Source organism: Amblyraja radiata, chromosome 4 (assembly GCF_010909765.2).
Source record: "Amblyraja radiata isolate CabotCenter1 chromosome 4, sAmbRad1.1.pri, whole genome shotgun sequence".
Taxonomy (NCBI): domain Eukaryota; kingdom Metazoa; phylum Chordata; class Chondrichthyes; order Rajiformes; family Rajidae; genus Amblyraja; species Amblyraja radiata.
This window is the reverse complement of record NC_045959.1, coordinates 55962992-55975997: the sequence shown is the minus strand read 5'-3', so window position 1 is coordinate 55975997 and position 13006 is coordinate 55962992. Positions and strand designations below refer to the sequence as shown.

The 13006-nt window shown below is 48.1% G+C and overlaps 1 protein-coding gene across 1 annotated transcript in view; it reads left to right on the top strand.

Annotated features, from left to right (window-relative positions):
• LOC116972128 (desmoglein-2-like) overlaps positions 1-13006 on the top strand; it is an 82879-nt gene that overhangs the window by 32625 nt on the left and 37248 nt on the right. The window contains exons 4-6 of the mRNA XM_033019486.1: positions 3873-4004; positions 4488-4649; positions 11903-12047. Of these exons, the coding sequence (XP_032875377.1) occupies positions 3873-4004; positions 4488-4649; positions 11903-12047 (439 nt within the window). The remainder of the gene's footprint in view (positions 1-3872; positions 4005-4487; positions 4650-11902; positions 12048-13006) is intronic.

Genomic DNA, 13006 nt, shown 5'->3' with positions numbered 1-13006 from the left:
ATGACAAAGTACATACGCGACAAAGCTGAAGTCTGCGCCATCTGCAAAAGCCTGACGCCACACCAGCAGAAGCAGCCCTTACTGCCGCACCTGGTTCCTCCTCTCCCGTGGTCCACATTAGCCACCGATGTAGTCGAATGGCATGGGAAACACTATCTGGTTTTTGTTGATTCTTATTCAGGCTGGTTTGACATCGATCTACTCCAAACCATTACATCTGAAGCAGGTATTGAGAAGTTGCAGAGCCGATTCTCCGTGTACGGCTCTCCTGCACGTGTTCTTTTCCGACAATGGCAGACAGTTCACCAGCCAGTCTTTTCAAAACTTTGCAAAACGACGGGACTTCCGACATATTACCAGCAGCCCTGAGTTCTCGCAGTCTAACGGACTCACCGAACGAGCCGTCCAAAGCGCAAATCAATTAATGGAGCGTTCATACCTTGTAAAATCGGACGTCGACCTAGACCTGCTCAACTTAAGGAACATTGCAAGGGATCCCATACTGGGTTCCCCAACTCAACGACTGATGTCTTGCCAAACCCGTGCTCCCCTGTCTGTGTACCAGCAGCTTTTGCAGCCACAAGTTTTTCTCCGCCTGCGGTCCGGAAACAACTACAATTCAAACGGGATACACAGAAAAGTTTTTTTGACAAATCCAGTAAACCACTTAAACCTCTCACCAGTGGACAGGTGGTTCGCCTCCAACCCAATAAGGGCTATGGACGTCTGGGTCCCATCTACGGCCCTGCCAAAGAACCGCGCTCTTATCTAGTTGAAGCAGACGGAGCCATTTACAGACAACATATCCTTCCAGTGAAGGAACCATGTCCTGTGGCTCCATATCCAGATGTCTCGCGTTTTGTATACACTCCCAATGCCGGTCCTGCTGCTCCACTATCAGCGACCGTTTCCACCGCGGCCTCCCTGCGGCGTTTTTGTGCCTAGCTCGCCTATCTCATCACCACCCCGCCCCGTCGGGTCCCCGGTCACATCTCCCGTTCCCTCCCCGGTATCTTCTCTGGTGAAAGGAGGTGAAGAGGATTCGTACCGCACACGTGCCGGATGGATTAGCAGGCCACCCATTAGATACGGTGATTTTGTGTAATTATATAAACTTCCCCATATGCGTTATTAGCCACCTTTTGTGAGAAAGACACCCAATAAAGCTACGGAAAGGCCTAATGTAGCAATGTTACAAAATTTTGAGATTTTTAAAATCAAGTCTGCAATTTATCCCATCAGATAAAACACAAAAATAAGTTTAATTTGACACCTAATTCACTTTCATATCTTCAGTATTAAAAAGGTTATGGCCATTTTCATACACGGAAATTAGCATCTTGTTCCTTATTGATTTTCCATTGACTTAACACAAAAGCTGTGATCGAGGACAGTGAAATAGCCATAACTTTATTAAAAATTAAGAGAACTGAAAGAAATTTTCAGTTATTATAGATTGAAGCATTCTGAAACAAATATGAAACAATCTTACTTGGATGACCTGAAATTAAAGCATATAATTAGTTAGTTTCCCAATTGTAGCTAATTCCAAACTTCAATTACTAGATCTAAACATCTATCCATTTCTTAAGAAAAGATTAACATTTTTAAATAGCCTAAGTGTCCAAATAAGATTCACAAAGAATTCACAAAAAAACATGATTTTTAAATCTCATTTACATTAATTTATAGGCCAAATTGAAGGAATTTAGTGTTCAATTGCTGTAAATTAATGGCCATTTAAATCAGCTTTCGAGTGGGATCCTGTGGAACTCTGTGGAACACGCTGGTTTGGAATGTTCCCATTGCGGTGGATTTGTACCCCATATGCCCAGAAAAATACTGCAGGATTTAATGGGCCCCCAAATTAGCTACTCGCAACATAAAATATTTTTTATGAAGGGATCTTAAGAAGTCCTTTTTAATGTAAAAATAAACAACCTACCTTCCGTTGTCCCCTGCATGAGATCCGTTCCGTTGTCGGCGGTCGCGGGTTTAGAGGATGATTTTTAACCTACTATAACAATTAAATTAACCAATATAGTTTAAAAATACCTGCAGCGAACGAACCTAGCAGCGATTTTTCGTCAGCAACTAAGTAGGCTGAACAACCTCGATTTGAATAGCCTAGAGAAAATCGCGTTTTAAACCCGCCCCCCCTCTCAAAGGCGCTAAAATCCCGCACACGGGGAGCGACAGATCTGCAGCGCCGCTGAAGGTAGGTTTTGCAACATACCTACCTAATGAACCACCGTGGCCTAAAAATCCATCAGGCGAGAATGAAATGCTCGGAGAAGGAGAAAGAGGTGCAGCGCACAGGCCTTGAACCTAGTGAGACGCAGGAGGAGCCCAGCCTGGACTCACCCCACAGAGCCCAGTCCCTCCACGCACTAGAGTCTCCCAACCCCTGCAGAGTAGTTATTAAGATGGCTGATCCGTGGGCGGTTGCTGCTGGGACGCAAGTCGGGGCCTGATAAACCCGGCTGGGTCATCTGGGCAAGCGTGCCTGATGTTGTGAGACCTGAAACACCCGATGACCCCAGGTCACATCACTGAGGATGCACCCAGTACATCCAGAAGATGTATCTTTTTCACCTATATTGCTTAGCCACCATGTTCCTATGTACCAATGCTATCTTTTTGTTTCTACAAGGAAAGATGTAGATTGGTTATTTCTTACTAGCCAATTGTAGTGCTTGTTGGTAGTTTCTCCGTATGCTTTTATATTAGCAAGAGTTTGCTTACGCCATTCAGTATGAGGAGCTGCTAGTGTCCTGTAGATCGATGTGTAAGTAGATTTAATAAACATGTGTTGTATCTTGATATGTTTTTGACTCGACTAATCACAATTATCATTTACATGACATTGCTGTGCCCCAAACATTATGGTGCCCTGAAATGGGGGGACTATGTATAAACACTGCTGTAATTTTTACATTGTGAAACCAAAATGTATAAAAATGGCCTATATTAAAATCTAACAATATGTACTTTAACCACATGTGATTTTTTTTTCTATTACAAATCTCAAATTGTGGAGTACAGGGGCAGATAAATAAATGATGGGTCTTTGTCCCTAACATTATGGAGGGCACTGTACATGGATCGGACAGGTTTAGAGGGATATGGACCCAGAGAGTTGTGAATTTGTGGAATTCTGTGCCTCAGAAGGCAGTGGAGACCGATTCACTGATTGCATTCAAAAGAGAGTTAGATGGAGCTCTTAGTGCTAGTGGATTCAAGGGATATGGGGAGAAGGCAGGAATGGGGTACTGATTGTGGATGATCAGCCATGATCACACTGAATGGTGGTGCTGAAATGGCCTACTCCTGCACCTATTGTCTATCTACTGTATCTAAATACAGGAAGATAAGACTAGTATATATGGGGCATGTGATCACAGGGAGAATATGGTCACAGGGAGAACGTGCAAACTCCACACAATTGAATCCCAGTTCTGGCACTGTGAGGCAGCGTCTCTACCAGCTGTGCCTCTGTGCTTCCAAATGTCCTGTTTTCTATGTGTCACTTGAATGTAATAGCCGCAGCTCCAACAGAGCAAGTAAGACCCTTAGACTATCTGTAATCGGACTTTACTGGACTTTATCTTGAACTATTATCCACGTTACTCCCTTTATCCTGTATCTGCACACTGTGGAGAGTTCATTGTAATCATGTATTGTCTTTCCGCTGACTGGATAGCATGCAACAAAAGCTTTTCACTGTACCTCAGTATATTGTGACATTAAACTAAACTAAAAAGTAAGGGCGCCAGAGGACAATGGTTCTCTGGATACCAGTTAATGATCTGCCAACTTCGTGGTTTGGAGCACTGTCAGGCTAGAGCGGTGTTTTTACTCTGTTTGTGCAGCGTGCGAGGAGAAACATCCAAGTTATCCGGTTTCCATCAAAGAGGCCCGTCGTGCGGCAGAAGAGGGAGTGGGTCTCCCCTCCCATCGGCATCCGGGAGCACGAGCCACCTATTGTCAACCCCATCGCCATGGTAAGTTGCCGTCAGATTGACCCAGAGCACGTGAACGCAAGGCCGCAGAGCTGGCGATATCCTCCCAGTTACAGCAGCAATCACACGCTGCAAATCTGAAACCCACCCTTGCTAACATTGAAGTCTTTAGTTTGCAGATACAGCTTGGAAACGGGTACTTCCTGACTCGCAGTCTCTCAGTATCTTGAAGCTCAGCATCTTGGTGTCTGTTGCTCGCTCTTGCTCTATCCATTTCTCCGTCTCCCCGTCTCTCCCTGTCTCTGTCTCTCTCTCTCTCTGTCTCTCTCTCGCTCTGTGTCTCTCTCTTTGTGTGTCTCTCTCTGTCTCTTTGTCTCTCTGTCCCCCCCCCCCCCCAGGTTGGAGCTCCCATCCATGGGGTAATTTGAGCATTGAGCTGTTTTTCCGCTGCTGGAGCTGTGCTCACCCTCGCACGTGCGTTGAGGTTATGAACACAATAACATCTCCTGTGTTATCTGACTTTAGATTCGGTCGGACTTTGAAGACAAGGAGGGTGTTGAGATCACCTACTCCATAACTGGGCCGGGAGCGGACAAACTGCCGATGGGGCTGTTTGTGATCGATTCCCGCACCGGCGATTTAAACGTCACCGGGACAGTGGACCGGGAATTAAATCCCAGCTTCCTCGTAAGTCACAGCATATTTACTTTAAAGATACAGCGCGGAAACAGGCCCTTCAGCCCACCCAGTCTACACCGACCAGCCATCACCCCATACACTAGAGTCATCCTACACACACTAGGACAATTTACAGTTTTTACTGAAGCCAATTAACCTACAAACGTCTTTGGTGTGTGGAGGGAAACCGGAGCACCCGGAGAAAACCCACGCGGTCATGGGGAGAACGATCAAACTCCATATAGACAGCACCTGTAGTCGGGATTGAACCCGCGTCTCTGGCGCTGTAACGCAGCAACTCTACCGTTGCGTCACCGTGCCGCCCTGAAGTATCTCGAAAGTTTTAAGAAAGTTTGTGAATGGCTCCCGACTTTCCGATGCCCAAAGACTCCCAGACTTGCTGTGGGTAGCGTGAATTGATGATCACCTTTCATTGTATCTGTCATAGAGCTGTACCGGACAGAAATAGGCCCTTCAGCCCAGTTTGTCCATGCTGACCAAGTTGGTATTCTGGACGAGTCCCATGTGCCTGACCCACAGTCCTCCAAACCTTTCCAATCTACCTATCTGTCCAAATGTCATAGAACATGGAAAGGTACAGATAGACACAGAATGCAGGAGTAACCCAGCGGGACAGGCAGCATCTCTGGGTAGAAAGAATGGTTTAAATTAGCATTTGCAGTTCCTTCCTACACATAGAAAGGTACAGCACAGGAACAGGCCCTTCGGCCCACAATGTCTCTGTTGAATATGATGACAGGTTCTTGATTAGTACGGGCGTGAAAGGTTATGGGGAGTATGCAGGAGAATAGGGTTGAGAGGGAAAGATACATCAGCCAGGATTGAATGGCGTAGTAGACACAATGTGCCGAATGGCCCAATTCTGATCCTATCACCTATGAACATGATGCTGAGACAAACTATTATCTGCCTGCACATAATCCATATCCCTCCATTCCCTGCATATCTATGTGTCTAGCTCTTAAACACCACTGGCGTATCTGTCTCCACCACTGCCCATGGCAGCGCGTTCCAGGCACCCACCACCCTCTGTGTGTGTCAAAAAAAACTTGCCCCGCACATCTCTTTTAAACTTTGCTCCTATCACCTTTAAGTATTTAATATTTCTATCCTTGGAAAGAGCATTCCGACTGCCCACCCTATTTATGCCTCACGTAATTATATGTACTTCTATCAGATCTGTTGAAAGTCGTTATTTTATCCGCTACCTCTGATAGCACATTCCAGTTCGGGCTACCCTATGAATTAAAACGTTGCCCTTGAGGTCCCTCTTAAATCTTTCCCCTCTCACCTTAAGTATGTGCCCTCTAGTTTGGAATCCTCTACCCTGGGAAAAAGACCAGATACTTTTCACAGTCAGTGACATAACTAGATTAACTTTAATTAAACATTCCACTGATCAGCACAGTCTATACAATACAATTTATTGTCATTTGAGCCTCACTGAGGCACGAAATTCTGTTTCCACAGCCATACAAACAAAGACAATTCCTAGACATACACACAATTTACGGAAGGCAAAGTCTTTTCTCTCCCCTGTTCTCCATGTCTCTCCCGATGTCGAAGCCCCAGGCGGGCGATGATAAGTCCCACGGCCATTTTAGGCCGTGCCGGGCGATTTACGGCCCCGCTCCCGGTCTAAAAGTCTCGAAGTTGGAGCCCCCGCGGGCGCTGTAATGTCCCACGGCCATGAAGCCGTGCCGGGCGATGTACGACCCCGCTCCAGGTCGTTCCAACCTCGCGACACGGGCTGGAGAAGTCGCGTTGCGGGAGCTCCGGGAAGCGGTCACTCCCCCCCGGACCCGCGAGCTCCCGATGTCCCAGTCCACCGGACCTGCGGCTGCGTTGCTGGTGCCTCCGAGCCCCAGGAGTCGAGTCGCAGCAGTGAGTCACCACCGCTCCCCACACTCCGAGGCCGGCCAGCCCCACGATGGTGAGTAGTCCGCAGTCTCCCGAGCCCCCGGGTCGTTCAGGTTGGAGGCCGTTCCACGGTGCTAGGTCCCAACGACAACGGAGACCCGACAGGGAAAAGGTCGGGTCTCCCAGACAGGGAAGAGATTTCAAACAGTTTCCCCCTGCCCCCCCCCCCCCCGCCCCCCACATGTACACATTTAAAACCAGTATTAAAAAACACCAACAATACATTTAACTAGACAAAAAATAAAAAAAAGACAGACAGGCTGTAGGGGCCGCTGTAACGGGTGAGTCGCGCCGCCACACCTATTTAACGTTGGAAAATATTTTAGCTATTGTTTGAATTGTTTGTCGAACTTTGAGTTGCATTATTAATCCAGATATAATCTTGGTATGAAGTTATTATACTGAACAATGTCCAGTGACTAATACAGAGAGATTGGGGTGACATTATTACTAATGCAGTTGTATCAATACAGTCTGAAAATAACTAATATTTAACTAAGGTAGACAAAAGTGCTTAGTTAAATATTAAAGATGTTTAAGAAGGAACTGCAGATGCTGGAAAATCGAAGGTAGACCAAAGTACTGGAGAAACTCAGCGGGTGAGGCAGCATCTATGGAGCGAAGGAAATAGGCAATGTTTTGGGGCAAAACCCTTCTTCAGACTTCGCTCCATAGATGCTGCCTCACCCGCTGAGTTTCTCCAGTACTTTGGTCTACCTTCGATTTTCCAGCATCTGCAGTTCCTTCTTAAACATCTTTAATATTTAACTAATATTCATTTAGATGTGAATTGTTTTCACTGGAACATTGGAAGTTGAGGGGAGAACTGGTGGAAGTTTATAAAATTATGAAAGGCGTTTAGTTTAATAACGGTGGGCCGAGGGGTTATTGCGGAATCTTTAAAATAATGAATGTAGTTTAGTTTATTCTCCCCACATTCCCATCAACAATCCTCTAGATCTCCACATGGGAACCATTGGGGGCGTGTGGGGGAGGGGAAGAGAAGGGTTTAGATTGAGTCATAGAGTCATACAGAGTGGAAACAAGCCCTTCGGCCCAACTTGCCCACACCAACCAACATGCCCCATTTATATAGGCTCACCTGCCTGCGTTTTGCCCATATCCCTCTAAACCTGTTCTCTCCCTGTAGCTCAGACCCTCGAGTCCTGGCAACATCCTCGAAAATCTTCTCTGTACCTTTTCCAAGGTTTGAGTTATGGAAAATTGTGTTACAGACGGTTTTCTTGAAAGGCAAGCCCTCCTTAACATGTATCTGTTTGTCAGTGGAAACCTCAAAACCTTTTAACATTATTTGCTAAGTTTCTTTAAAAAACATTATGGGAGAACTGGCATAAAGTCGGGTTTCCATAGATCAGGGAGTCCTGTATTATCCATTTAATTTAAGAGTCAAGTCAAGAGAGTTTTATTGAAATACTAAACTAAGTGTGACCTGTTAGGTCCCAATGTCACACGGGAGGCCTGGTCCCTCAAAGCAATATACCACCACTGAGCTATAGCCCCCAACTGCGCATGATTAGTGCAGTCTCGCACTAATGGCAGAGGTTAAGTTAAAGTTAATAACTTTGCATTTAATATTTCCATTACCTCGCCATCCCTCTTCCTACTCCTATCCTCCTCCATTCCCCCTCATCCCCCAACACTCCATCCCCCTCCTCTTGATCCTCTGTCTTTTTCCCATCCTCCTCCCCTCCCGCCCTCAACTCTCCCTTCCTCTCCTTTCCCCTACCCTCAGTCACTCCCTCCTCTCCCTCTGTCCCCCCTCCCCCCCACACTCCCTCCTCACCTCCCCCACTTTCCCCTCCCTCTCCCTCCGTACCCCCTCCTCTACCTCAATCACCCCCACCCCCCCCCCCCCAGACTCCCGCCTCACCTCCCCAGGACGATGATGGCAAGAGTCCTGGAGCCGGGCGAGGGCTTGAGACGGGGGCTGTCAGGGGGGGCGGAACTTTCAATAAATCGGTGATGGTGTGGGGAGAGGGGGCAGGAGAGGGAGGGGGGAAAGAGGGCTTTTATTAACATCAATCCACCGAGAACGGCGAATCAGTGAACAGCTTGTGTGTCTTGAAAGTTCCTAGAGTGTGTTTGTGTTACAGTGAGGAGTGTATCAGTGTTACAGTGAGGGAGGGAGGGAGTGTGGGAGGAGAGGTGAGAGAGAGTGGAGGGAGGGAGATGGAGAGGGAGGGAGGGAGAGAGGCAGAGAGAGAGTGGGGTGGAAAGAGACGAGGGGGAGGGAGCGGGGGAGAGTGAGGGGTGTATCAGTTTTACAGTGAATAGGGAGCAAGAGGGGGTAGAAAGAGAGTGGAGGGATAGAGGGAGGAGTTGAGAGGGAGGGATGGGGAGAGAAAGGGAGAGTGAGGGATGTGTCAGTGTATAATGAGAGTCTGTGACTCCTCTCTCCCTACCCCAGTCTCCGACTGTGTCTCTTTATACTCTCCCTTCCCCGCTTCCACCTCTCCCCCTCCCCTCCACCACCCCCAGTGTTGCATCAGTTCAGTACAGAAACATTTAGACACTCATTAGGAGGTTGGGAACATAAATGGGGCGTTTGGATGGTGTAAACTCGTTGTGATCCTCTAAGCCCACTAGACTCTCGAATCCCATCCCAGCCAGAAATGGGACGCTAGACCCATCCCCGAGTGATGTTAGAAGCCTCGAAACTCGTTAGGAATATCTCAACATTTCTTGATGGTTGGAACGCAGTCTAATGATCTCTTGGACTCTCTGATCGCTACCCACGGGCGTTAAGATGCTCCCAGAGAGGTTTGGCCCGTCCCACCTCAAGTCAGCAGAAGTTTGCATCCTCTAAACGTTACCTGGTAGGAGTTTGAATCATCTAACTGCAAACCCAATGGCTTTCCGAACCTCTAAATGCATCCAACGGGAGCTTGTATGCTCCAAATGTGAACCAGCGGGGGATTTGACCCTCAACACAAATCCCATGGGCGGTTGGACCCTCTAAACCCGTCCCAGCTGGCGTCTTTTATCCTCTAAATGCACTCAGCGGGTCTTCACCCTCTAAACTGAAATCAGCCAGTGTTTGGACCGTGTACTCTACACACGGGTGTGTGGGCAGGGGGGAGGGCTTGGAGAAAAGACGGGGGAAGAGCCCTGGGGGTGAGAGAAGTATCACGGGGGAGGGGGCAGGAGCCAGCGAGAGGGACCAGAGGGGAAGGGGGTGGGAACTGTGGGGCGTTGCGTGCGTGGTGCATTTGGGACTCACAGCGGGCGCTGGATGCTCTCCTCCGCCAGGATCAGATTCACCGCTTTCCTTTTGGTGACATCGCCGCGTTGCTTCCTGTCCCCCTCGAAATTTGCGTCCGGTTGGAGACCTCGGCCAGCCAGCCACCCACCTGCAGCGTTCCTCAGCTCCAGTAAAGACGCGATGGCGCAGGAAGGGGCGGACCGTCCCGGAGAGTGACTGGAGAAAAGACCAATCCGCGCACCGCTGACTCGCACGAGATGAGATCGATCTGCCCATGCACGGTTTTAAGATGCTTAAACCTCGCTAACTTTTACAATATACCACCGATCGGAACAAAACTTGTTGCACTCGCAGAACAGGAGAACGGCGAGAGAGCTGGCGAAAATCGTAGCGCTATCGCGTACCGTTTTTGCGCAAATAGAAAAAACGCGCTAACCGGAAGATAACAAGATCAGAGTTTTAGTTATGTATAGATATAGATAGATGCCCCAGACAGAACTATGACATTCTTGTAGCAGCACAGTATAATATGTAAACATCATACTCTGTAACAATATAATAACCTTAAAGAGTCATAGAGTGATACAGCATGGTAACAGGCCCAACTTGCCCACAATGGCCAACATGTCCCAGCTACACTGGTCCCACCTGCCTGCGCTTGGTCCATATCCTATCCAAAGGTTCAAAGGTTGATTTATTGTCACATACACCTAGATGTAGTGAAATTCCTTTTGCCAATGCAGCACATAAAAAGAATACAAACATAACAATAATAAATAGCTTTAACATAAAAACATCCCCCCACAATGGTTCCCATTATGGGGGAAGGCACAAAGTCCAGTCCCATCCCCAATGTCCACCCATAGTCGGGCCTATTGAGGCCTCCACAGTTGCCTCTACGGAGGCCCGATGTTCCAGGCCGTCCTCGCCGGGTGATGATGTTCCGGCGTCGGGAGAGTCCTCTCAGCGGCATGGGAACCCCGGAACGGCCGCCTCCCTACTCGAGACCGTGGCTTCCGGAGCCGACAAGGCCGCGCCGAATGGAGCTCAACTGGCGATCTCATCGCGAGATCCCAGGCTCCCGATGGAAAGTTTCAGCGCCGCCGCCCGCACTCCGCGATGTTTTTAACGCCGGTCCCAGCTCACTGGATTTCCAGCGCGGCGACCCAGGCAAGGCACCGCCCGCCCCGCAATGGCGCTCCAGCGCTGCACCGCCGTCCTCAGACCCGCAGCTCCGCCGCCGCCGATGCCGGTGCCGCCGATGCCGATGCCGAGGCTCCGGACTGCCCCGTCGCTCCTCGGACCCGCAGCTCCGCAGCCGCCACCGCCGATGCTCCGGGCGGTCCCCTCAGGAAATACCGCTCCAGGCCCGCTGGTAGGCCGCGAGGACGGGTCGAAAGTGCAGCCCGGAGAAAAGCTGCATCTCCGACCAGGTAGGGACCCTGAAAATTAGTTTCCCCCCCCCCCTCCCCACACATAAAAAGCTAGAACTCCTTAAAAACAAAACACTAAACTAACTAAAAATAAGAAAAATGAAATGAAAAACAGACAGCTGCAGGCTAGGCAGCCATACCCCCTACAGGTCGGCGCCAAACTCCATCCATGTACGTGTCTAACTGTTTCTTAAACATTGGGATAGTCCCTGCCTCAACTACCTCATCCGGCAGCTTGTTCCATACACCCACCACCCTTTGTGTGTAAAAGTTACCCCTCAGATTCCTATTAAATCTTGTACCCTTCACCTTGAACCTATGTTCTCTTGTCCCTACTCTGGGCAAGAGATTCTGTACATCTACCCAATCTATTTCTCTCATGATTTTATACACATATATAAACATATATATACACACACACGCCCCACCCCCCCACCCACCCGTCTATGTAATTCAGAGTTGATTTGGAGGTTGTAGTGTTTAATAGCCTGGTGGTTGCAGGGAAGAAACTGTGCTTGAACATTACACTATTCAGGCTTGTGTACCTTCTTTCCGATGGCAGGGGTGAAATTAGAGCGTGGCCAGGGTGGTGTGGGTCTCTGATGATGCAGTGCCACAAAATGTTGTTAATCTTTATCTGATTACTATGTAACATAAATTTGCAGCTGACAGGATACGCGGTGGATCAATTTGGGAAAGCAATGGAAAATCCAATTGGCCTCTTTGTTGAAGTGATTGACATCAATGATAACCCTCCAATATTCACCCAAGAAATCTTTTTTGGGAGTGTTGAAGAGATGAGTTTCACTGGTGAGTGATTTTATTTTTTAAGTATATCTCGTTTTAAATATTATTTGCCTTTTCATCCCCGATCAGGTGAGACTTGATGGAAGTATATTAAATTAGGATAGGGTAGACAGTCAAAATCATTTCCCCAAGAGCTTTCTCCCACCTCCCCGGCCCCCACCCCCCAATCCCACTGCATTTGGTCAGAGGTAGGGTCCTGGCCCCCTGCCACCCCCTCTGCCCCCCTCTCCCACTCTCTCATTGTACTTTCCTCCCTCCCATTCACTTCCACCTATATCCCACCCCTCTGGCTTCACATTCACTTCTTTTCTCTCTGTATATTCCACACACTGTTGTCTTTTCATATCTGGCCTTTTCCCACCCAACTGCCAATCAAACCATCCCTCCCCCACACCTGTATCCACCTATCACTCACCAGACTTTGTCCTGCTCTCACCTCTTTTCCAGCTTTCTTCCCCCCACTACAATCAGTCTGAAGAAGGGTCCCGACCTGAAACGTCGCCGATCCATGTTCTCCAGAGATGCTGCCTGACCTGCTGAGTTACTACAGCACTTTGTTTCGTTTCTGGCTCCACCTATTGTACATGAGTTTCACTTGATTGTGTTTATGCATAGTATTATTTTATCTGATAGGATAGCACGCAAAACAAAGTCCCAATTAGAACAATGACATTCTTACTTGCAGCAGCACAACAGAATCTGTCAACATTGTACCCTGTAAACAATAATAAACCCAAATCTAAAGAAAGATACCGATTAAAACAGGCCCTTCGGCCCACCGAGTCCATGCCGACCATCAAGCACATTCATGCCAGAGTTTGACTTGATTGTATTTTTGTGTAGTATTATTTTGTCTAATTGGATAGCATGGAAAACAAAGCTTTTCACTGTACCTCGGTATGCGTGACAATGATGAACTCAAGCTTAAAAGTATTACATGGAGTCATAGATGCATACAATGT